At 42.1% G+C, this 27,015-nt stretch overlaps 1 protein-coding gene across 1 annotated transcript; it reads left to right on the top strand.

Moving 5' to 3' along the window:
- Window positions 1-1,174: 1,174 nt before the first annotated feature.
- Window positions 1,175-27,015, top strand: cd34 (CD34 molecule). Its single transcript, XM_004070894.4, has 8 exons — window positions 1,175-1,446; window positions 19,858-19,893; window positions 20,066-20,277; window positions 20,401-20,475; window positions 21,445-21,556; window positions 21,654-21,706; window positions 23,395-23,538; window positions 25,840-27,015. Exons 1-8 carry the CDS (start codon window positions 1,374-1,376, stop codon window positions 26,029-26,031), a joined length of 897 nt encoding a protein of 298 aa, XP_004070942.1. The 5' UTR covers window positions 1,175-1,373; the 3' UTR covers window positions 26,032-27,015.

The following is a 27,015-nucleotide window of genomic DNA, read 5'->3' as shown; positions in this document are numbered from 1 at the left end:
ATCTGGGAATTTTCCTGCAATTACACTTCAAGCATGGGAACTTCTTTTGGAAAGCAGACGTCCTTCTGATTTTTGGCTAACAGTGTCCCCATTTGGTGGCATTGTTGTTCTGACTGGTCCCTAAGGCAGCCTTAAAGTCCAACTCTGATCATCTTCTGATCCATTTTCAAAGCTTTCCCTGTTTGTTTGTTTTTTTAATTTGGAGGAAGTCCTTTTTAGCCACAATCAAAAAACCTGTGTCATTTTCTAGGACAGTTTCTGCAGAGCAGCAGAAGTTCATTAGAAATTCACTTTTAAGTTGTGGGTGGGGTCGTTGGGGGGAGCAATCCTGCCCCCCTTCCCGTCACCGAAAACCTAGAGCTCTCTGTTAACGTGCTCTCCTGCTAGCTTACAGCCACTCACACCCCATAACCTAACAATAGCGGTGCAACAAAAAATGTCAGAGCTATACAGCCTTAGAGTTTTGAGGCAGATGACAGCTCATCTGCAATCTTTTTCAAACTTCATTTTTTTTTATCTGTTCCTGATTCACAATGATTTGAACAAAGAAATACTGAGTAATGTGATTTTGAGTTTCATTTTTCATGAGAAAATTGCCACAAGAACATGTCAAAAAACACCATTTTCATCCTTAAATTCCAGCAGTGGGATCTCTGTTCCTCCAAGGTTTGCTCTGGCTGAACAGTCAAAAGAGGTGTGGAAAACGCTCGCTTGTTGGAGCAACCATTGCCACAAAGCAGAGCAACGGTTTTTGAGCTTCTCCTAAAAAGACATTGGTTTAGTTTGAGTTCTGCACACGTTTGCCCCAGTCGATGTCACCAAGCATGTGAGCCTGCATGTTAATCATTAGTGGCTGCAGGTCAGCCGTCCGGGATCACACCAAATACTGCAGGAACTCGATTTTGGGCATGCATCTTCTCAAAAGCGTCCAGAGCATATTGGAGCTGCATCTGCTACTGCAGGAACAGTAGATTTCCAGACGTTGTGGAGAAAGTTAAGATTTGCTGAAAAAGAAAGTGAGTTCTGCAACCAGAATGACAAACTACAACCAGCTTCTAAAAGGCACATCCTGCACACGTGCATGCAGAGCTCCTCTGGAGAAGGCAGAGGCTGTGGGTTTGAGGGGAAACGGGTGAGCAGGCGGCAGTTAGAGAAGGGGTGTGGAAAATGTGCAGGGAGGGGGGCGACTGAAGAAGTCCAGCCATATAAAAAGGGAGACAGAACACAGGCCGTGCTTTATTCTCCCCGTCTGTCCTGCTCGCTCAGACCTCACAGGAAACCTCCAACTCCCCCGGCTCTCCAGCTCGCCTCCACTTCCCACACTTTTTTGAACTTTCTCAGGCGGTCCCGCCAGCTGCGCTTCATCTGGGAGGATGGCTACGTCCATGCTGGGAATGAATGGGCTCTGCAGAATAGCTGGAGCTCTGCTGCTGTTCGCTCTACTGAGTGAGTATGAAGAGGAAATGACTTACTGTCCTAGAAGTTTGTGTACACACAACTTACCCTAATGTGCATGTGGAAATAAAGAAATGTACTTCTTTTGCATGTAAAATGTCATGCTGGAACATCCAGCCAGTGCTCTGAATTATTTGGAGGGAAATGTAGTTTGGAGGCTGCCTGAAGTTGTGTGGTGGCCTCGTGCAGAAGCGTGCAGACACAAAGGATCTGCTCAGCAGTGGAAAGTTGCAGTTGGGAGTTATTACGTTCCATCATAACTGGGTGGAGCCAAACTATTTGAATGCGTTCCTTAGGTCTTACACACACATGGGGCTTCCTTTTGGGTGTAAAATTCAGATTGAGCTGTTGCAAATCCTCAGGAAATCTCTAGTTAGGTGTCTTTCCTTTGTGTGTGCATGTGAGCAGACACGCTCCTGGGGGTGGGAGTTGTCTTGCAGTGACCCCATAATGCACTGGAAGTCAACAGAAACAAAAAGAGTCTGTCAAAATGTGCACTTTACTGACTTGTGAGGAGAAACGGCGTGCGTTTGCCAGGCCGTTCCCTCCACATGGGTTTGCGACCTGATGCTAATTGCAGGGGGAAGCATGGCTTGGATGGCGCAGCTGCCTCCCCAGTTGTAAAGCAGCGGCAGTTCGGATCATGGCAACGACCTTAGCAGAGCTCTCATTGGCCCCGTCTATAGACACACGGCAGTAAATGTTTCGACCTGAGGAAGACTTTAAAAAGCAGTTTAGCAGACTGAAGACAGCAGCCGAGCGTCGACTTTGGGGAAGATCACGAGGCGGCAGAACAAGTGTAGAGTTTGTGCAATAGAAAGGCTGCACGGCGAGCACTGCAGCAGCAGCGTAATGGATGGTAATTGGATTTTCACAGAAATTCAATTATTTTGGGCTCTCCTCATCAAGCCCAGTCACTTTTCAGCGGTGAAGCCCCAGTCACCAAACAGCGAGCTGTGGAACCAATTTGGTGGTTTAATCCCCCCCCAACCCAACCCCTTAATGTATCCCAAGTCTTTGGTACGACTCAACCATGGATTTGAACTCACAACCTTCCAGTCTCAGGGCAGACACTCTACCACAAGGCCACTAAGCTGGTCAGACCAGCAATGTAAGCCAGAGAGAGTGTAAGCAGAGAGCTTTCAGTTTTGAGTGAAGGGAAGGGGGGGCGGGGTTGCTCCGCCTCAATGGTCCCACTCACAGTCAATTTCAAATGAACTCCCGCAGAAACTAGAAAATGACACAGAATTTTTGGTTTTTGGCATAAAACGTCATAATCAAGATAAAAACCAGCGCTTTGAAAAAGGATCAAAAGATGATTGGAATGGAATTTTAAAAACATTGAAAACATTTCAGCAGCTGCAGCAGCTCCATCTTGAAACTTGGAGAACAACCTTTTTTTTCACAAATTCAATGAGATTTGAGCAGATTTTAGTCCACTTATATAATAAAACCAACTTATATTGAAGTTTTTCCCTTTTTACTGCTAAAGAATGTGTACAAATATCATGTTGGTTTCACTTTAATGCTTCTAATTTCTATTGATTTCTTTTAGTTTTCCACTTTCGGGTTTTCCCTTGTTTATTAATCCCCCCTGTGTTTCTCCACCAGTTGTCCCCCCCCCCCCCCCCCCCCCCGATCCACAAACCTGAAACATGTGCACCACTGGCGCTAAGGTGTGACCTGGTTACATGCATCTCTGAAAAACAATGCTGGGCTATCGCTCGTCTAAATGTAGGCGCGGGATGTTCAATGTGGGGGAGGCACTGAGGGTTTATGCACATGTGCGAATGTTCGGCTTATCTAAAAAAAAGAAAACACACTTTCTGCTACTTTCCCACCACCAGCCCAGTCACAACAATCGATCCTTTACCTCACTTCACCGTCTTTCATTCCGTTTGGGGCTGCAGGCTGTAAATAGGTCAGACCAGTGGCTTGGTGATGTCAGCAGTCATCTGAAGATCCCAAAAGTGCCGGAACGCTTCAGGCTGCATTACGGCTGTTTTGATCTGGAACAAAAAAGCCTCTTTGTTGAATCATTTGGATGAATGCAGATTTTGCCGGACTGGAGGGGGGAAGCTCAGAGGGTCTCTGTTTAAACTGTTGCTCCCTTATCTTGGTTCCAGATGGATGGATTGACAGATTTGATGGGAATCCCCCTCAGGCTGGCCCAAATCCCTGCAGCTTTTCTCATGTTCCAAGCAAAGGATTCCTTTTTAACTACAGTGAATTTAAAAAAAAAAAAAAAATTTGCAAACTTTTTTAAAAAATCGGACGCCTAAAGATGCTCATTCATATTTATGTCAGGTTACTTAAGATTGTTCAAGTTTTGAAAAGCGGTTCTAGCGTCTAGTAGAGCACTTTTGGTGGATTACAGCCACACCTGCCATGCATCACAGAGATGTGTCCGTTAAAAAGCAGCTGCTTCAGACAAACAACAGATGCAGAGATAACCTCTCCAAAAACATCTGCCACAGGCAGGAAACAGTTCTGTGAAAAAGTTCAACCTCCTTAAACTTTTGGAGAAAGGTTCTTGCATTTGCATGCAAGCCAACAGCAAGACTTCCTAAATCAAACAATTTCATGGGAAGAAATAAAAACACAACTTTTCTTTATTTCTTTTCTCTGCAAAAATTGTAACTGGCAAAATGCCGTCATAACTGCAAACATGCTTCAGCACTCCTGTCCTCATGTAATTTTTTTTATTATTGTGGATGTACAAAAAGACTGCACAACTGTTCAATGAAATGATCCTATTTTACGCACTTAAAAATCTTCATATTTTTCAAAAAGTGACAGGATGCCTCCGGAGCGCCTATATATACTTTAATTCTCGTTGTGCTGTTGGAAGCAAGGCTGTGTCTTATTGTGAGCACACTGATTCTGTTAACGTGAAGCGGAGAAGCTTCTGACCCCAGCAGAGGAGTGGCTTTGAGGACGATGTGTGAGCTAACAGGGGCGGCTTTTGAAAGTAGAAAGGCTACACAGTCCTGAGAAACCGTGTAAACAATCACGTGAATTTGTGTTACCAGTCATATCCAGACAAAATAAACGCTGATATTCCTCCTCTATGTAATAATGTGAAGCCAAGATGCACATGGCGGCGTTACCCGCATCCACGGCTAAAGGATGTTGGCACATATTAACCTAATCCTAACCCTTCCTCCGGGTCTGTTTGCCCAAGAATAAAGCACTGACCGCATGGATTTAGAAAATTATGAGCGAACAGGCCCTCAATAATATTCATTATAAAAAATATGAAGGAGTGAGGACAGAATGCAGGCTAACACTGCTAAAAAATGTTATTGTTTCTATTTTCTATTTATGACGACTTTAAGTGGCCGGAGTTTTTTTTTCTCATTCAGCATTTTTTCTTCTAATAGAGGTTAATTATGTACATTATTAGAGAGGTGTTTTTGTTTTTGGAGGTGTGTAATCCCATGGATATTCTAAACAAAGCTCATTTAATTTAGACTCAGACATTAGTGCTCTGGTCTCACAGCAAGGTGGGACCCTGGGGGGCCCTGGTTCAAATGCCAGCTGGGTTCTTTCTGTGAGGAGTTTGCATGTTCTCATCATGCATGTGTGGATTTTCTCTGGGCGCTCCAGTTTCCTCCCACAGTCCAGAAACGTGCTTCATAAGGTTGATTTGTGACTCTGAATTGTGTGAATGTCAGTGGTTGTGTGGACCTGCAACAGACTGGGGACCTGTTCAGAGTGTACCCCACCTTTGCCCAATGGTAGCTGGGATAGGCTCCAGCAACCCTGTCACCACCAAAAGGGCTAAAGAAGATTTAGAAAATGAACAGACTCAAATCGATCTGCTGGTCATTGTGACAGTCGGAATCGTACATGTGATGTCGTTGGTCATCAATCCAGTCAATAAAAACCCACGGTCCACACCCTAAAGGCCCGTACACACCGGGACGAATTTCGCGCGTGGTATTCGCAGATGTTTAACGCCTTGTGACTAAACAAAGGAGTGTGCACACCGACGCGAAAAACGCCACGCGTAAAAGCGTCATTTTTTTAACAACACTTCGGGTTCGTTTTTTTTGGTTTGATGCGCCGCGTCAAAAACTTTGCGACCATGAGAACGGCGCTTTTGCACACGTGTCTGGAGCTTCTGAAGTTACAGTAAAACACAACTTGGGGGCGCTCAAACACAAAACTGTCTGAGCACACATACGTCACGGCGAGGAAGATATACGCCAAGTAGCGTCTACACTGCCGCGAAGAAATAAGGCGAAGAAGATGCACTCACTGACGGACATTCTAAAATATCCCCGAAAATGCTCATGATACATTTTCAGCTCTTGTACCAGTCGATAAAACTCCCCATGTTCTTCTCTTCTCGTAACTATGGGATGTACCCAAAACCGACGTCTTTTCCGGCGTCTTTCATCATTCAACAGAACAATAATTTCTTCATCGCTGGAACTGGAGCTAGAGCTACTGGTGCTGGAAATATTCATGTTTTCTTTGTTTGATTCTGACAAGCGCGTAAATACTTGCTCTCTTCTTCTGAGTGAAAAGCGACTTTAAGAAGCGTAAAGTTGCGCAGCGCCACCTTGTGTACAGGAGTATTTCTGTTTTACATTAAGCGCCATCTAATGTCAGGGAATGAAATTGCATGTTCGCTCGGCTCATCGTCAGCGAAAATCGCCTGGGTGTGAACACAAAAAAGGTGGCGAAAAACGGCTGGCGAATATTCGTCCCGGTGTGTACGGGCCTTTAAGGTGGGTTTTTAAGGCCTTTATTTTCAACAACGAAACAAATAAATCATCCTAATCATTCTCACATCTGGCATCCATCCACAAGGTGGAAGTGTAATGGTTTGAGTAATTGGAGCGAAGCCTAATATTCCTCCAGAGTATAAAAAGTATTTATTAGTTATGCAGTTGAAAAAGCAGTGCATAGTATTTTGATGTTGATGTTCTTTTGTCCACAGACCTTTTGCTTTATTTTTCTTCTAAAGCAGGTCAGCCATCCCTGCAGAAAAGCCTCTTCATCCCTCCACTTACTCCACAGCTATGCAGACATGGAAAATGCAGCGCTGAAATGGGCATGCTTTGAAAACGTGGGTGATGTCATGCATGGCCTGCTGGAGTATGATATAAGCTGTCGCTCGCTAGATTTCTCGGGGAAAACCCGGGTTTTAAATCTTGCCGTGTGTCAGAGGAGGAACATCTTGGATCACTTATTTTGAGGTTGTCATCCACGGCGGCTCCTCCTGCTGCTCGGTCGGGGCCTTAGGCAGAGCAGAAAAAGACTTTCCCTGTTCAAACAGACCACAGATTTTTCTCACTCGTGGCTGGATCAATCTGGAGTCGATGTATTGAAAGCTATCAAAGCCCCGTAGATATTGTTTGCATCACTCGTGTGGTAGGACTGAAGTGGCACAAACCGAGAAGTTCTGATCTTAAATTGAAAAAAACAACAACAACAAAAAAGTAATAGTTAACTTTTCAGATTTACCGGGCCAAAGAAAAACTCTGCTAGAACATTGACAATCTTTCTTGCAGCATCTAAGCTATTGATCGGCATTCTTTTGGACCCATGTTGTGTGCAGAAGCTCGATTTGCGTCATCCGTGGGAGGGTGTGGGTCTTTTTATGTAACATTTGGCTGATTGTTGTCTTATGTCAGGCGAGGGCGGGTGTCCACTTGGGCCAAGATCGAGAAGCTTTGCGAGCTTTCAATAATGTCATTAACCTCAGAGCCTGGACTCGGTTAACGTTTCAGCACAAATGTTTGCGTGCAGAAATCATATTCTGTTGCAACTTTTGAGCATAATTCATGAGAAATAACTTCCCTTTTTGACTACAAACTCTGATCCAAGTAAAATACATTAAGGATATAAAACCAAAAGCAGCGTTTGACACCAAGTTGGTGATTATCCAGGGGAAAGAAAAAGACAACAACATAACAACATTTACTTTGTACAATGGATCTAATGAAAAGCAGGAGGCTGCATTCGAGTCTTCCTTGTTGCAATTACTGCTGTTTTGGTGAACTTATTGGTTCTTGTTTCCCTGGCACCCCGCTGTAGTTTTACAGCTGTTGGCTTTCAGCACCATGAGGAGGGAAGAAAAGCATTCTCTCCCAGTTTGCCTCCGTTTTTTCGTTAGCCTTGAAAAGTCCAGAAACTGCTCAGGTTCATAAATCTTGCTCAGCGTGCCGATCTCGCGGCTGCGTCACTGCAGGTTTGGATAATAATTAATACAACTCGCTGGTTTCTGCACTCCTTTTGCTGCTGAGCTTCACACAAAGCACATCCTCTAGGATGGATAAGGTGGGTGGGCTGTCCTCACAGAGGGCTGCACTGTTTATCCAGGAAAATAAAAGCATGTAATGAGGCAGAGTAATGCTCCTTGTAATTATTCTGTACTAAACTGCTTGTTTTGAAGCCAAACTTTATACATCTTATTAAAAAAACCACCAGATTACACTATTTTTCTGAGTTTAAACACCCACACTCGTTCTAGCGACCACTTTCAATGAAGAGTTTAGGTCAATTTCTGCGTTCAAAACTCTCGCGCTCACAAGTAGATATGCAAGTTTTTGGGCTCTACTTGAACAAAGTGAGGTCATTGAACGCCTGTTAAAAGTTAAACCGGGTCAAGCTTTAACCAACCAAGGACTTGGATTTGGTAGTGAGATATGGCTGGCGTCCCCTTCAGTCCCTGGAAAGGCCACAGTTTGGAAATTGATCAAAATTGATGAAAATGAATATTTTTGGTTTATCCCTGGGCAGAATTATATGACACCAAGCAGTGAATGAAAAAGTCTAGAGCAAGATTCACCGGATTTGCACCACTTCATTCCACCATCATGTCCAACTGTAGGTAACAGACATGCCTAGTAGAAAAAACAGAAGAAGGTCCAAACCTGCTTGTCCAGTGTGAACACTGTGGCCTAAATGTGCGTTCTTGAACGTGTGTTACATGCCCAGTGTGTAAAAAAAAAAAAAAAAAAAAAAAAAAAAAGTATATAATATATATACTGTATTTCAAATTTATTTATATTAAGCCTTTCTAGGCACCCAAGGTCGGCTTACAAGTAAAGAGCAAGACATAAAATGCGAATACAGGAATATAATTGCAATCAGAAGATTCTAATAGACAATAAATGTATAAACTAATTAGGATTGATATGCAAGACTTGGGATGTAGGTTTTAAGATTTTTAGAAAAATGATGGAGTGAGTCGATGATCCTTGGATTACAGGGAAGGTCCTATAATCTAAGGCCCTCGGCTCTGGAACTTGAGGATAAGGATGATATGGGGTTGAGGTTGTGGAGGGCTTTGAAGGTCACTATGAGGATTTTGAAGGTGATCCGATGAGGCACTGGTATCCAGTGAAGCTGCTGCAGGACAAGTGTGATGGGAAGAGGAGGAGGGTGAGAAGTGGAGGGGGTTTGTTTTACCGCAGAGTTTTGGAGCAGTTGAAGCTTGCGAATAGTTTTGTGAGGGACTTCTGATGGAACAGGAGTTGCAGTAGTCCAGACAGGAGGCGATGAGACCGTGCGTGGTGGTCTTAGTTCTATAGCATCCATCCATACTTTTTCTGAACCCGTTTTCTCCCTTATGGGGAGCCTAACTCGGCCACTGTTAGCCCAAGCGAAGGCAGGATACGCTTTGGACAGGTTTCCAGTCTGACAGAGGGCCACATGATCACACACACATAAACAAACACATTCACAACAAAGAACAATTTAGAGTCATCAATTCACCTATGAATCATGTTTTTGGGCTGTGGGAGCAGAGGTAGCTTAACCCTTGTGCTATCTTAGATGACCCCACCCTTACATTGACATGTTCTCCCTACCATGACAAAGGTGGATAAAGGTGGAAAGATTTCATGTAATCCAGGGACACCAGTGAGGTTTACAAATCATTGAAAAAAAAAAGGTTCAGGGCACTGTCTAGTGGGTCTAGATGACCCAACTCCCAATGGTAAAGTGCCTAGGATAGCACAAGGGTTAAGTTAAGTCAAAGCAAAGTTGTGTTTACAAGCTCAGTTCATGTCTTGCTTGGCCTTGGCAAATCTTCTCAATTGAATGCCTTTCTAAAATGCAAAAACTCTTACATGACAGATTTATAGGGGCGCATGTGTTTTGACTCAGTTGGCTGAACGTTGACACGCCCTTTTAGCTTTTGAGCATGCTTTGCTTAAGCTTGTTAGCAATAATTAACATTTTAATGTTGCTTAGATTAAATTAATACTTGGACAGTTTTGCTCAACCCAATAAGGCACCATGTGAAGAAATTCTAGTAAAAAATAATCCAGTAAATGTACTTTTTGTGGTTTGAACTTTTGGGAGTAAAAGTATGGAAGGGAGGGTTTCAAACAGCCATTCCTATACTAAATGGTGTACACTTATTCTGCCTTACTTAACCCTTGTGCTATCTTGTGGGGTCCAGATGACCCCACTCCCAACGTTAACGATGGGTGGAGAAGGGCCGGCAAAACCGTCCAGAATGCAAAGGTAGACAGCAGTTTATAAAAACATGACTGTGATTGGCTGAGAGCAGGGCGAGCTACTTAGCTATTTGTTCAAAGTGAAGGCTGACGATGGTGGGGGCAGTGACATAACAACCCAATGGAAGGAAGATCCTTCTTAGTGAAATTGCGCCAAAGCTTCACACACACTTTGACAAACTATCCATCCAGATGGATTCTGATGGGTTAATTCACGCCGAGTAATACATAATGGATCATTTAAAGCAATAACTAAATTGAACCCACTCATCTGCCCTTTAGAGCAATCCTACTGGCAGAGGGCGGGGTAAAGTCTGTCACTGTTTGGATCTGGTGAGATCACTCAGTTGGAGTACAATTCTTCAAAGCTGCAACTGTTACCCATTCAAACCGTCAATGTAAACACCTTCAAAACTGTCATCTTTCCATTTGTTGGTGGCTAGTTGACCAAAGAGGAGCGTGCACACCCCCACCCTTCTGTTTTTGGGTCGACGAGGTGAACTGTCGGCTCTAGGTATGCTAGACTCTTAAGCTGTTGATGCTAACTAAAAGAGGGGAGCAGTTAGCAGCTTGCAAAGAAGATGTCTCCAGGGAACATGTTTAAAAAGTTTTTTTTTGGGGGGGGGGATAGGTTTAGAGTTTCCCTGCCCTGTTGAAACTACTTTAATGAGTAAATTAGAATAAAAGCTGCCATAGATGGCTGAGATCAAGCATACTGGGTTTTAATTTTCCATTTTTACCACAGTATTAGTCTAGAAATCATGCAAAAAAAAAAAACTATGAGTAAGAATATAATATAAGATATAAGTATTATGAACCAAGAATCTAACAAGATATACCTCTTTTCTGTAGGAAAACAACTTTTCCACAGTAACTTCAGCCCAGGATCCCTGTTATCTGCCTGTTCCAGCCGTGCCAAAGGGTGACTGTGTGCCGCATTCCGCCACTGCCGCATCCTGTCATGGGATGTGCATGGATACTGTTGCAAACTTGTTGTTCATTCTTCATCTTCTTCTCTTTTTCGAAACAATCCCATGTTTTGTTTGAAAACACCATGGGTGTGGGCAGGGAGGAAACGGTCAACCTTTGCCACCCGTGTGTAAAAAAAACAAAAGAGGAAGCTCATGGTTAGAGGCCTGAGTGTTTTAGTCCCGGAATTCTTCTGTGCAGACTGTCATTTGGCAGATTGTTGTAGAACGGACGACAGAAGTGGAAACATTTGATGGCTATGTTACATAAAGATGTTTCCTTCTTCTCTGTGCTATTGTCCTGCTGCTGCTGAAACAAGTTCATGAAGTTCAACTTGCTGAAGATTTGATAAGTTCTAGAAAAACTTCCAGATTGATTTGGGGATTCTGTCTTAACCCTTGTGCTATCCTAGGCACTTTAACATGGGAGTTGGGTCATCTCGACCCACTAGACAGTGCTCTGAACCTTTTTTCTTCAATGATTTGTGATCTTCACTGGTGTCCCTGGATTACATGAAATCTTTCCACCTTTATCCACCTTTGTCATGGTAGGGAGAACACGTCAATGTAAGGGTGGGGTCATTCAAGATAGCACAAGGGTTAACCATGTTAAAAGTCTCCTGTTTTACGAAAAAAAAAGCTAAAGTTTGAATTTTCCAAATATGGACTAGAAGGAGGATGAAATGAGGGAATACATGTGTCCTCCCTGGACGTCTGGATAAGTAATGCAGTGAGGGGTGCGGCTTGTATTGACATACAAGGTGCTGTCCCTGCAGTTTGGGTGGAGGCCCAACTCAAGTCCAGAGATTTAGTGCCGGCTCTTTCCCCCTTTTTGCACGGATTCAACACACGGCACATGCGCAGGGAGGGAATGCAATTCCAGGAGGGGAGACTTTCTGCAGCTGCGACCCCCAGCTCCCCCCCCCCAACACCCCTCCCTCGCTCTAGGTCCCCTCCCTGGTTACTCAAGGGAGGAAGCAGGCCTCATCTTCACATGCTATAAATGATAAGCAAAGAAATATCTGTCCCTTGCTGGTAATCTCACACTGCAATGTTTTAATCAGGTATGGCAGTGTTTTCGCAGCATTTTTCTGTCTTCCACCATTACAAAACACAAAGGCAAGAATGGAGATCTCACTGAGAAGTTCCTCGTAAACAAAAACAAGCTGCAAAGAATGAATGACACAGGCAGCTAGGAAACGAGGAAGACAATGTTTAACAGAAATTCAAATCTGCCACAATAATAAAATAGACAGGTAGTTTTTACCTTATATTCATAGTTAAGTGATACCTAACTTACTGTTTACTTTTCGGCATATCCCGCCAGGGGTCGCCATAGCAACAGGTGGTTTTGGCAGACTTTTATGCTGGATGCACTTCCTGACACAACCCTGTATTTTATCCAGAGACCCAGACTACGGCATTATTTAGTGATACATTACTATAAATTAATAATGAGATAGCACTAAATGATTACAAGTGACATATGCTTTATTCACAAACGAAACAAATTTTGGACGTTTAAAAAAAACAAAAAAAAGAAGTACTCATCACTTGACATGATTTCTCAAATCCCATGACACCATGTTATTCCCTACAGAATGATAAATTTAGCTGTGACAACTCAACCTATATATACTATCCATCACAGACGAGCGTGAAATTCTTGGTGATCTGCCAGGAGCCATGCCTGTGTTATTTTTAAATCTGATAAGTAACAAGCTGGCACTGCAACTGTGTTGGTCCAAAGACGTCTACTCACTAGAATCTCTGATGTCGCCCAGAGAATTGGGAAGAAAATGATGCCTAAAGTTGGTTGACCATGTTGACTGGAGTTTGCTCCACCCACCTCGAAAATCTTGTTAGAAAATGCGTGATTGTGCAGAAAAGTGAGTTTTGTGGGTCTTTTGTGCCTGTCAATCAAAACAAACAAAACCAACCACCTTTGCTAGTGAGAAAAGTCCATCCGTAGAAAAGTGCTTACTTAAGGCCCGTTCACACCGGGACGAATTTCGCCGGCGATTTTTGCCGACGTTTAACGCCTCGTGACTAAACAAAGGGCACCAATGAGAGTGTTCACACCGACGCGAAAAAATGCCACGCGTCAAAGCGTCAAAAAAAACAAAACGCCTCGCGTTTGTTTGTTTTTTTCGACGCGTCGAAATCTATTCGACCAATGAGAATGGCGCTTTTGCACACGTGTCTGGAGCTTCTGAAGTTACAGTAAAACACAACTTGGGGGCGCTCAAACACAAAACTGCCTTGCTGAGCACACATACCAGCGAAGAAGATAGACGCCAAGTAGCGTCTACACAGCCGCGAAGAAATAATGACGGACATTCTAAAATATCCCCGAACCAAGCACCAGTTGGAGCTACTGGTGCTTGAAATATTCATGTTTTCTTTGTATTATTCTGACAAGCGCGTAAATACTTGCTCTCTTCTTCTGAGTGAAAAGCGATTTTAAGAAGCGTAAAGTTGCGCAGCGCCACCTTGTGTACAGGAGTATTTCTGTTTACATTAAGCGCCATCTAATGTCAGGGAAGGAAATTGCATGTTCGCTCGGCTCATCGTCAGCGAAAATCGCCTGGGTGTGAACACAAAAAACGTGGCGAAAAACGCTGGCGAATAACGCCTGGCGAATATTCGTCCCGGTGTGTACGGGCCTTTAGGGAGACTCCACACACACACAAACACAATAATTCCCAATAAATATTCAAATTATTTATGACACTATAGATTATTTTTTTGTTTAAATCATTGTTTTCCATGGGAGTGAAAGTTAAATCACACCTTTCTGAAACCAGTCTCTTGTTAGTAACATTCTGAGCAAATACTTTGAGTCCAGCTCCCATAGCATCAGTCCTAGTATAAATGACCAGTTTGTTAATGATGCCTTACAAGCCCTCAGGAGTACACTGTTAGACAAATCCGAGTAGCACCGTGGTTTAACGCTGAAACGCGTTCTCTTAAACAAGAAACCCGTAAATTGGAAAGAGAATGGCGCCGCTCCGGTTCAGAGCAGTCTCTGAAAACCTGGAAACAGAGCCTCTTAAATGATAAAAAAAGCACTGCGTAGAGCTAGAACCCAGTACTATTCAACCTTAATATCAGAGAATGGAAATAATCCAAGAATTCTTTTTAGTACAATAGCCAGACTAACCAGCAGTCAGAGCTCAGTAGAACCACATGTTCCTGTTTCTCTCAGCTCTAAAGATTAACTTCAATTTTTTGATAGTAAAATCTCAAATATTAGACATAAGTTGAATCAAGTTAGTCCTACTATCAGCCCAGAGTAGACTGAATCGGTAGAAGTGAAGGCATCCATAGAAACTTCTGTTACAGACTGCTTCACTGCTGTGGATCAAGCGGAAATAACATCAGTTATTACGTCCTCCAATTCCTCAACTTGTCTCTTCCAACCCCCACTAAGCTTTTTAAAGAAACCTTCCTCCTAATCAATGAATCCGAATGAACTATAATACATACCTCTCTAGAAACAGGTTATGTGCCCCGGTCTTTTACATATGCAGTTGTTCAACCTCTTCTGAAAAAGCCCAGTTTAGATCCTAGCAACTTGGCCAACTATGGACCAATTGAACTCACACAGTTGGAGTTTTCCAAGTTGGAGTTAAGCTGCTTTACCCCCACCTTTACCCCCACCTACAGGACAACAGCCACTTTCAAGATTTTCAGTCAGGGTTCAGACCACACCACAGCACGGAAAACTGCACTAGCTAGAGCAGGGGTCACCAACCTTTTTGAAACTGAGAGTTACTTCATGTACCCATGAGACAGCCCAAGTCATATGAAAGGCTACCAGTTTGAATAACACATTTGCTCGGTTTGCCTTTAGTTATTTATTAATAATGATTAATTATACTCATAAATGTGAAAAGATTCACCACTTTAAAGATTTCTCACAATAGTTATCAACAATGACAACAAGGCGGGAAACAGATATCGATATTCACCCCTTCATTGATCTCAGTAATTGTTACATTTTCAGATGATCCCTTACATCACTGCATTCCATAGGAAAAATTTCCCATTTTCACTATGCTGCACCATGTTTATCAATTATGTAGTGTTAAAAAAATCAACTGAACTTTTTACATCTTGTCACATTTTGAACTAGTTTAACAAAATTATAACTGCTACATGAATTGAATAGTGGTTGTTTGAGGAACTGCAACACTTGATTCCTCAATAGCCATCAGTAGCCACGGTCATCTGCATTAGCACATAGCTGCAAGCGCTCAGAAAATACATAACAACATTAATGTTCTAACTTTAAAAAGTCATGCAAGTGTGAAAAGTCCATACTTTTTCATTTTAGTGTAAAATTCTGTGCTTCAGAGCACACTCTTGTGAAAAAATGTGCAACGCAGATCGCCCAACTGGTGGAGAGATACCCAGCCCTAAGTCACTGTGGCTCTCCTTTAGAAAAACAAGTTTGCACACCACTAAAGCTCCAAATACCCCTACACTTACAGCAAATGGGAGGAGCCAGAGGAATGGGAAATAAATTCGGATTTGGCCTTACATCCAGGAACACTAGGTTGGGATTTGACGCACCCATGTAAACAGAACCGTTCACATTTGTGACAGTGCAGATGTTCCACTGGTAGGCAGGAAAAGACTTGCCAAATTTATTGAGTGTTGCAATATGAAACCTCTTTTTTCAAATAGCATTGATTACTAAATATAATTCAATCAGTATAAGCACCTCTCCATGAGTTTACCAATCTGCCAAACCTTTCCTCAAACTGTCTGAACCTTTTCTTCACCTCAAATCCAGGGCCCAAAGGTTCTGAGACAGATGGGTTTGTCATGAAATTCCAGCCGGTGGAGTGCAGCAGGAAAATAAGCAGAAAGACCCCAATCCTCTCTGGAGGGGGGCCAAGGTTGTGTTTATGGTGTGCTGTGTTGGTTTTGCTGTGTTTTTGTTGAGACTGGAGGTCTATGGCTTCATGTTGATGCTGAAGTGTCTGCTTGGAAACAAGCTGAGATTTTCACACAGACGTCCGTCCACCAGGCTTCTCGTCCTCTGGACTCAAAAGCTTTGACTTGTTGATGAACCTATTTTCATCTTTTCAGGTAAAAAGCAAAACCTTTAGTGCGTAGACCGTGTCACAAAGTTAGAACAAATGGTGGCCGGTGCTGAACCATTTAAATGAAAGCCAGTCAGCTCACTTGACCAGCCAAACAGTTGCCTCAGTTTTTATCAGCTGGCTAGAAAATGTCCACATTTGATACACACGTGTCAAATGTGTGTATTAAATACCACATTTTACACGGGGGATACATTCCATAATTAACCACAATAGGTGAAATTCGACAACTAGGGTGACAGATGTTTTAAGGCGGCAAAACTTCTCACTACACACTTCATATATATATTTATTTGGACAGACAAACATTTTCACACTTTTTTCTCTTGTTTAAACTCTCAAAGTTCAAACCTTTGCAGAAAATTAAAAGAATGAAAACAAAGATCTGATCTAGATTTGACACGCTGAACGCATTCTGTACAAAAGACTTGGCATTGAGGAGATTGATTGACAAGTTCTACAGCCAATTACGACGCAGAAGACATATGGAGTTACCAAAAGGCATGCAGAGGCATGCTAAAACGTTTTGCGGCACCGCCGCAAAGGGTAGCGAGGGAAGACTGTAGTGAAGTGCTAATACATCACATTTGTCCAAACATAAATGGATAAATGGATAGCAGCCTGAAAATACAGATTTTTTAATATATGCCAACACGAAAGTCATGTGTGACACATCCTGTGGTTAACTATCAAGTGAATGAATTTGGTGTTGTTATTAGCAGATCAAAACAGAGTTTAAATCCACGTTTCCAGCACAATTTGTTTTTAATAATAAGAATAATATTAGCGGATTGGAGTTTTCTGTGCTTCCCCAGACACTCGAAGCGGTTACATTATTCATTCACTCCTTAATCATTCTTGGTGATGATAAGTGTCTCCTCTGACCATCAGCAGGACATTCATGCGCATCCACACACCTGTGGAGCCACACTGGAGGTAGGGAGGGTGGAGTGTCTTGCCCAAAGACACAACGACGGTTGGGTTGGGGGCCACCCAACCCGCCCCTTCGGTCCTTGGCTGACACATTTTTCAGTGATTACAGAAGTGTTTAAGGTTTCCTCTATGCGAAGATGAGTGTTTGTGTTCATCTATTGTGAACTGGGGGAAGCAAACATGGAGATTCTTTCATGTTAAATGCACCTCCTTCTTTTTATCATGGGTGACTGCTTTCCTGACAGTTTTTTGTGTGTGTGGTTGTATCAAACAACACAAGTTCAGTTGGCAGCGTAAGGGCACCATGCAATAGCTTCACTCGTGTATCATAAGTGCGTGCAACTCACCATACCCTTACTTAAACCTCACAATAAACTTACCATACTCATGCCAACCGTACATTCCAATTTCATGACATCACTTAAGGTTGCTGCAAGGGCTCAAGTGAACTCCAAGACACACCCACGCCCCTTTTGAGATGTGACTGTTCCTCTCTATAATCCCCCCCCCCCGATGGGCCTGGACAACACAGAAACTTGCCGTGTTTGTAACTAAGGCTTGTAGGGCTAATTGAGAGTCACAGTTTAACCCATGAAGAATGTGTTTGGACAAGAAGAACATGCAGGCTGCACATCAAAAGGACCCAGCTAAGGTTTGAAACAGGGCCTTCTGAGTAAGTGCTAACCACCACAGCCGTGGAAACGTCACACTTCTAATGCATCATTAAACTCATCTGAGATGCAGGAAGACCCGAGGTTTTCTGTTATCTGCACCAACTAGATAACTGAGCAAGCCTATCTTACTTCCTCTCATGAGGAAATTTTCTGCTGTTGAGAACATTCTTTTCAGTGTGTCCTTCTTGTGGTCACACCTCTCCATCCTAGAACTGTGACAGAAACAGGACATTTTCAAAAGATTGATGTGAGGTCAGGCGGTCGTCTCCTCTTTGGCTCCGTTGTTGGTTTTGCATCAGCTGCAGACTCTGAGAACAGCCATCGATGTGGCTGCTAATTAGTCAGTCCTCTTGAGAACACAGGCCAAGTTGGGTTGGATGTGAGGTTTCAGTCATCAAAACGAGAGATTCTAATCTCCCCTTTCCCTGACCCCCTTCCCACAATGACTTTGTTCTTACAGCAAGCTTGAGAACGCTAAGAAATAGAGGTTAATCCACTTTAGAGTTTGTATTTTAGAAAAGAGAAAGACTGTTTATTATGCCCCCTCATTTCTGCAGAGCACGTTTTATCTATTGATGGAAAATTGAAAATAAATCCTGATAAATTCTAATCTTGAAATAAAAAAAATAAACCCTGATTTAATCCTTTTATTATATAATATTCATGTCATACGAACAGTTTATGTTCAAACAAAATCTAATAGTTGCACTTTATGACTTTTTGAGGTGACGGATGTTCACGTTTTCTTGCTGCTTTTCAAAAAACTGTCACTAGAGTTAAAATATGAGCTTTTGGACTCTTGTGTTCCACAAGTGGGAGGCGTTGTCTGTGTCAGACATTCCTCATATCTCTGAGTTGCAATGAAAACGTTGCTGAGGGAGTTGAAAAGAACTACACGAGTTGCAAAATCTATAACATTTCCAGACTTGGTCAAGTCTCAGTGTTGGCTTTGTTCAAGAAACAAAGGCAAAAGTGCAAGAAACATCTGCAGGAGGAAGTAAATGAATACGCATGAAGTACACCGAGACCCATAAAACAGTTGGACGGTTAGACGGTCCAGCTGAACCTCATGATGGAACGGATAGAAACAGAGAGGTTGAAAGTAGGGCTGTCCAACCCTGGATCCTGAGTAACAACCATTTTTTCACTTCCTGCTAAATACCTGAATCTACATTTATTCACAGCTGTATACAATCGTTGCTCACCTTTCTGCATTTTGCCACAAGTAGCATGTAGGGTCTTGCCCAAGGACCCACACTGGATGAAGCTTGTAACACCCCCTGAGAGACGAGCCCTGATTTCCTAAGTGTCAGTCCTACGTGCAGCCGCTGACAGGTGCTACACGATCGAGCGTTGAACAACAATCAGGGTGATATAATTCAGACATACTAGGTTGGGCAGCTCCGGTCTACAGTTAATGTGAGTCTTGAACAAATACGCTGATCAATTATTCCAGTTTATGACACAAATTAGATTTTTCTTTTATTGTTTTAGAGGCAAAAATGCAAATATCAATCAGTTTGTGCTAACAACTTTCTACAATGGTCATCGGTACATCCTGCATTTTGCTTTGTTGTTCAGTCACTATGAAGTATGTGAAGACACATGTGGTTTCCTCACATTGGTGAATTTATTAAAATTCAACAAACACAGTGAAAACAAAATAAAAACAAAAAACACACACCAAACCAACAACTCTTGTCAAAATAAAAGACAAATCTTTATGCTAAACCTTTGTTCTCATGAGACAATACCATCATGTCTTATTTTATCTCCTTTTTTTGATTAATTGATGCTGACTTTTACTGTCTTTTATTGATTTCTCCTTTTTTTCGTTTTTGAGCTTGACTACAGCGCTTTCTAAGGGTGGTGTGTAAAAAAACACATAATAAAGCAAATCTTGTGACTTCAGATGCATGAAACATAAAATAAAATGTGGCAGATACTGTCACACTGTGGAGAAATGGATCCGGAAAAGGTGTGAAGTGTATCAGTGTTCTCAGCTGAATCATTAAAGCAAACTACCAAAGAATCTTGAGGAACCTCATGAGTTCTTTAAAACTAAACAGGATATCACATTTAAAAATGATTTTTAAAAAAATCCAAAAAAACTAGATAGAAATTCAAAATCCTAACTTTCAGCTAAATATGCTACTTTTGTCTTTCAAAGGACAAGAGTAAAGTGGTTTTGTTTCATTTGATTAACTGTTTTACTCCTTCTTTTTTGCAGGTGAAGTGATGTGTCAAGACAACTCCACTATTCAAGGTGCAGCAAAAACATCCCATCAGCCCTGCTTTGCTGATAAAAAAAAAAAAAAACTTTACAAAGACACATTCACTTTTCAGTAGGACATAGCTACAAAAATACTTCCTAACACAAAAATTGTCTCCTAAAAAGCCTCTAAAGCCTTCTCTCTGTATTGTGTTTTCATTTAAAGGTGCCAACTCCACCCAAGATGGAGAGACCCCCCAGTCTGGTGGAACCGCAGCAGCACCAACGGATTTACCTGCGACTGAATCCCAGCTGATTAACAAAACGGTGCCAACACTCGGTAAAGGGATTCCCAATGATGGCCCTGTGGATAAAGGCTCTGCAGACGTTTTAGCTGGTGCAGCGACAAGGGACTTGCTGCCTCTTAAAGAAGTTATGGTAAGTGTTGGAATTTCCCATCATCGATGGGATCCCATGTCCCGCTGTAGACAACAGCTTTACCAATCATTCATGTTAGCGTTGCGGTGGACGGCATGATCTGAGCTCCGTTTCTTTCCGCAGCCTGACGTGAAGTGCGTTGGAAATGAAGACCTGCACACCATCACTGTGAAGGCTGAAGTCATAACGACAGACTGTGTGAGTTCAAACTTCTCAGAGCTTTACAACATTCAAGCTGTTGGCTCTACACAATCTCTTTTCAGGGGTTTTCTTGACTGATACACATGAAACAATGCCTAAAAGATTAAAAAAATTAACTTAAAGCTGTTAGAGCAGGGTAGGGCAGTGGAGTAGTGGTCTGCACTCTCACCTTACTGTGAGAAGGAACTGGTTTGAATCCCATGGCTGGGTCTTTTCCTAGGCACAGTCCAAAAAAATGCTTCAGAGGTTACTTGGTATCCCTAAATTGTCTCTTGGTGTGTAACAGAAGCTCGGATAGGCTCCAGCAACACTGAGACCCCCTGAGAGGGTTGATCCAGGTTTGGAAGATGGATATTACAGTTGGACAATAGTTACTATAGTTACAGAAATATATAGGATGAACACTCTGACCTATAGCCACCCTCCTTCATTTTTTTTTACATTTGTTAACACAAGCAATTTCTAAGTACTCTCACGCGTAAAGGATATGACTCAAACTTCATGTAGCTGCAGCTTTCAGTCTAGGAACTAAAGCGATAGTATCAAGTAATATGGCGTGTGACGGCTCACAAATAAAAAGGAGTGCAGCTTCATGTGGAGAGCTCTGCAGCTTGAATTCTGCCTCCTGCTTCTTTTTTTTTCTCCAGCTGTGGGTCCACTCCCAGCTAAGAGAGGATTTGGGGTTTGGGGGATTTGGAGAACGTCTTCTGGGGCTGCTAGAAGCCGTCTGGATCCCATTACTGAAAAATGACGTGCATGCAGTTGTGCAAGGAAGTGATATCATAATTTTGGGATGAGACTAGAAATAAAATGAAAAAAAACAGGTGTGGTCAGTGAAGTTCTGGAGCTGTGCATCATCCTTGTTTCCTTAAAGTTTCCTTCACCCTGTGTTTCAATACTTTTACTAAGACTAACATTAGAAATAAAATGTTAATGTATTCTGTTTCTCTACATGCACTTTTGTAGAATGCAACAAAGAAGATTATTGAGGAAAACCCTGCAGGCTGGTGCCAGCAGGAAAGCTGTCAACTAACAATATTCCAAGACGGAAAAACAATCTTTGTGTCTAGCAATGACAGTAAGTATCTGTAAGAGGCTGTTAGATTCTATTACTTGAAATCAAATGTTTTTTTCCTGACAAGAAAACCTGATTTTTTACTTTATTTTATCTGCAGCTAAGCCAGATACATTGGTGAATGCACTCCAGAGTGAAAAACTGAAGAATAAGGTAAGACATTCCAACAGAATTAAGGATTTTCACATAACCGTACAAATACACTGGAGACATTGTGAAAAATTCAGTGGATTGGTTTCTGTTTCACCTCACAGATTTTTGGATAAGGAGTCAATTTTATGTGGGTGATCTGCACACCTCCTGTTGTATTTTCCATATAACGGTCTCACTGTGTGTAGTTTGATTTACTTATTGGGACCAAAAACTTCTCAAAGAAAAACTTTTTCAGTGTTGCATCAATTTAAACACTCTGTGGGTATAAAAAGCTGATTTTATCCAGTAAGTTCATCATTCCAACAGTCATGAACACACAACGTCACTTAACGGACGAGCAGCGTCACCTGGCCACACAGCGCCTTCAGGTTGGTAGTATGTGGCAATGACAAGTGGACTTGTCTCAAAGTGTCATTAGCAGACCTGCATCAAGAAACACAACTGCTGACAGAGTTTGTGATAGACACAGCAGTGGAGCCCAACGACTGACATTCCACAACGATGACAAGTACCCAACGATCAATACATGCACTAAGACATGGTTTAGCAAATGCTGCACAGCTGTAGGCCCGTTTACCAGATATGAGGGGTACTAGGGCTTTCAAAAAAACCATCCACAACCAACTCCATCCCTTTGACCAAAATGCCAGACGACTGTTGCAAGTGCTTCCACTGACACCAAGACACCGGCGTGAATGGTCACAAGTGACAAAAAGACCATGTGACCTGGACAAAGCAGCAATGGTCTACCTTCCTGTTGACTGATGAGTGTCGGGTCACCTTGCACAGAAATGATGGTCACCACTGTTGGTGGAGAAGATGAGGTGAGCGATACGCAGAAGTCAGCATGGTCCCCAGGGTTAAATGTGGTGGAAGAGGTGCAGCAGCCTCACCAGTCAGCATAAAACTGATTTAGTTAGTGTAGATGGCCAGGTCACTGCAGGTTCTTACTACTGAGACATCATGGAACCTTTCATCATTTCATCAATTCCACCAGCACACCCCCAACTGTATGTTCATAGATTGTAATGCTCCACTATATGGGCCAGATAGTCACAGGTAGATTTCAGGAAGTCGGACTGCCTCGTATGGTTTGGCCAGCGATGACCCCTGACCTTAACCCCATAGAGCCCGTCTGGGACCAGCCGAGGCAGAGACTGGATGATTAGACCCCACCCTCAAGGGACCTGGCGGGACTACATGTAGCACTTGTGGACCAGTGGAATGCATTCCCTCAGAACAACATCATGAGGCTAGTGATGAACAGGAGACATAGCTGCCAAGCTGTCATTGCAGCAAATGGTGGAAATGCCCGCTATTGACACGCTCCATTTCTGTTATTTGGGGCTATGTTTATTTTTGTCTTAATTTTTTGAGGTAATTAATAGTAAACAAATGAAAATGGTGTTTCTACTTATTCCCTATTAGTAATAGGAACTTTTACATATTTCGATAAAATTCAGACCAAAACAGGAAAAGCACTCAGGTAAAAAAAAATATCGCTAACTCATTGTGAGTAGTGTAAATTATAACTAACAAGAGAAACTTTCCATTTCATGAAAGATTTGTGACTAATTTATGTCCTACATATCAAGCTAGAGGTCTGTTTACTAAAGTTATCCCTGCTACACATTATTTATTTAGAGTTCTGAATGGTTTTCTTCAACCTGTCTTGAACTTTCCTGCAGCTGGGTGTGACGAAGACGGAGATCCAGTCGTCGTCCCGTTCTGTATTCGTGGGAATCTTGGTCACTGGTTTGCTTGCCGCCATTGCACTCACCGTGGGCTACTTCAAATGCCAGCGCAGACCTGCCGCCAAAGGAGCCCGGCTGGTGAGCACGAGGCACGAGCTAAACAAGCTGTGCTTCAAATACTCTAAAATTTTAAAGAACTGTGGATTAATGTTGTGTTCTTGAGTGACTTTACTGTATCTTGTTGGTGAGCTTTGTTCCAAAAAGCATTTTTCACTGCGTTTATGCTTTTAATCAGTTTCTGCTCAATCACCCTAATCAGCCAGTCTTCACTCCTTAAAAATATATTTTTTTAAATGATTTATTTTGGAAAATGCTTGCCGTGGATTTAATTAGTGAACGCTGTCGGCAAGTCATCAAAGAAATAGAGTGATCCTGATCCAAAGACCCTGATGCAATTAAAGACTCCCACTTACATCTACTGGCCAGAAGCAGCTGTTTCTTTGCACCACTCAACGTGACTAAAAGGAGGCCATAGAAGTGGGAGTGTTGGAGACTTTAGGGGTCATAATGACCCTGAACAGACAGGGTCAGTTGATATTGCTTCATCCATGTGCATTGTTTTATCAGAACAAGGGAGGAAAGTTTTTTTTTTCTCCAATCCTGATAAGGTTTTTTTTTTTTATCATTGTAGCTTATTTTTACAGCAGAAATTAAAAACTGATGTAAATTTAGTGCTTCAATAACGACAAAGTAAGCAACATATAAAAAAAGAAACATTTTTTAAAGATTACAGTTTGAGATCCAACACCCTGCATTTGGAAGAATAATGCAATTTATGAGGCGAAAGAAGCCAGATGATCACGAGGATTCACTTAATTAATGCGTTTTAAATCGTTAAGAATATGGTGGAACACAGAAATATCCAGTGACCCAGAAAAACACGTCAGTTTGAACCAAACAGTTAACTTTATAAAAACAATAGTGCAGAAAGATGATAGTCATTCTGATTATTGAATTTCTGTGATTGATGAAGTTCTTTAGTGGGAAAATACTGAACTGTTGGAATGTTAGACCTGACAGAGCATCTAAGATTTTTGTCTAAGAGGAAAGAAATTGAAATGCTGTTGCTAACAGGAAGTTAAAGCCTAATCACAACAAATTAAAAAAGTCAGACATGAAAGGAGTCTGCACAAGTGGTTGGCACTATCGCCTCACAGCAAGGAGGACCTGATTTAAAACCCCAGCTGGGTCTTTTTTGTGTGGAGTTTGAATGTTCAAAAAACATTCTATATAGGTTTGTTAATGATTATACGTGGGTGTGAATGTGTTAGTGTGAGCGTTCAGGGTAAACCCCGCTTTCACCCTTCCCCTTGTGACCCCGAAAGGGGATTTAGAAAATGAATGGATGGCCAGTATTAACAAAGTGAACATTGTGGTGATGACTTAATAAGGAAGGAAAACCACCTTGCTTAGTCTGATTAGACAAACTGATGAATTACGTGAAAAGGTTCGTTTCAAACTAAAAGTCTGGATTCATGTTTTTCTGAAGCTGTTTCACGTGAAAATCAAATAACAATGGTGTGAATTTGATTTTTCTCATGACAATCTTCTCTATTCAAAAACATCTTTAGGGAGACCCGAGGTCGCCCTGGCAACAGTGCTGGAAAATAAACCTGGTATTATTTGTGTGCTCCTGCATTGTGGAGTCATCAGCACAGCAAAGAGACTTATTGTGGGTTGTTGCACCGTGTTTATAACCCTGGGACAATTTGAAATAAAGTTAAATGCCACTCTTTATGTCGGCTATGTCCAAATTCCCCAACCCCTAAAAGACAACAGAGTGCGGGACTATTTACTTCCCTGGATTTAATGAAAGTTGGACACATACATGCTCATTGCTTTTATTTTTATTTTAAATATGGCATCAACCATTTTTACTTTTTCCAAAAGTAAATATCTAATAAATATAAACTTTTCACGAAGTCTTTATGAATCCACTGTGTTCTGATGATGAAAACTTGGATGATTCATATAAAATAACACTGGTAATTAACACTTCACTGTCCTTAAAAAAAACAAGTTATTCAAACCCAATGCATTGTGGTCTATATTCGCCAACCTAGTGAGCATGGATGCACAATGGTTTTTTGCAGAGACTTGTGGGAAATTTCCAGATTAGTGGGTTTTGGAATTGTATGTTCTGACAAAGTAAAAAAAAGGCAAATGCCTAAAATGATGAACTGAGTAGAGATTAGTAAGGAAATTCTGACACAGCCTTTGTGTTTTAGCGTTTTTGAACGTTTTCTCTTTTTTAATCCCACAATGCTTCTGTTTGTATGATCAGTGCATGACCAGAGAGGCTGGCTAAAAGTTCATGCTTTTTTTGTTGTTGCATGAAACAAACATGCATTGAGGTATTTTTTTGCGTCATGTTTGCAGGCAGAGGAGGCCAGTCCTGTAGATCCGGAGAATCAGGGAAACACCCTCGCGTCTGAGGCCCCTCTCAACCCCCCTCCAGAAACCCAGGAGAAGCCCAACATAAATGGGGAGTCTCCGGAGGCAGAAAAACCCCAAAGTCCTCCTCCCACCAACGGCCACTCCAACGCCAAAACAGCAGACACAGAGCTGTGAAACAGCCCCCCGGAGACTGCCGTCTGACAATTTCCTCCAACAGATTACCCCCCCCCACACACACACACACTTATCCCAAAAAATGTTTTTATAAGAAACCAAATTCTTCCCAACCACAGAGACCACAACAAAGTGAACACCAGAGACTCTGTCATTCCAGCTGTTCTGACTCCTCCTGCAGCTGTTGCGCGTCAGCAAACATCAGGAAAATCTGGCCTGATGATTGGCGGACGTGGGCGGCGCTGATGATGACGAAGGCTCAGCCCCTGAACTGTTGACGACAATCAGGCTGGAGACCAGAGAGAAGATCGGCGGTTCTGGTTGTTTTTTAACCATTAATTAGGGCACGATCACTTTCTGACTGCAGTTGTTGGATCCTACTGAGCCCAACAGAACCTCTGCATGTCGTCTGGTACAGAACTCCACCCGGTCCCTCTCAGTGCTAATGAAACTGCTTCTTAATTGTACACAAAGCTGTAAATTTGGGCTTTCCTATTTTTGCTGCATTTTATTCACATTCCTTCTGTTTGTGGACAGTAGAAATGTGAATTCAGGCACCCAAGCTCCTCTTCCTACCTAATGTACTGTACATATAATACTTGATAATAAGCTGCACCGAGGCGGTGGCCAAACATAACGCTGACACTCCATTTCACTGTCAGCTCCTTAATCTGTTTTCAGTTTTATTCTCATGTCAGTATACTGTATATCACACTCTTGCTTTTTTGTGTGCCATACCTCTTGTTGTATGCTTTATGTTTTTGTTGCCCTAACAGTAACAGAAGTTCATGTACTCAAGGATTTCCCTTTCTGCCAACATACGTGCTGACAGAAGTCCCTTCTAATAAAAAAAAAAACAATGTTTGCATTTTGCATTTTGTATTTTGTTGCTTTCATTTCATCATTAATACTAAGTTTCTACTTGTAATCTGTACTTTAATGTGTATTTAACAAGAAAAATAAAACAAAAAATGACAAAAAAAA

The sequence above is a fragment of the Oryzias latipes genome, chromosome 7 (assembly GCF_053564925.1).
Source record: "Oryzias latipes strain Hd-rR chromosome 7, Olatipes_Hd-rR_3.1".
NCBI classification, from domain to species: Eukaryota; Metazoa; Chordata; class Actinopteri; order Beloniformes; family Adrianichthyidae; genus Oryzias; species Oryzias latipes.
This window is presented reverse-complemented; position numbering and strand designations above follow the sequence as displayed.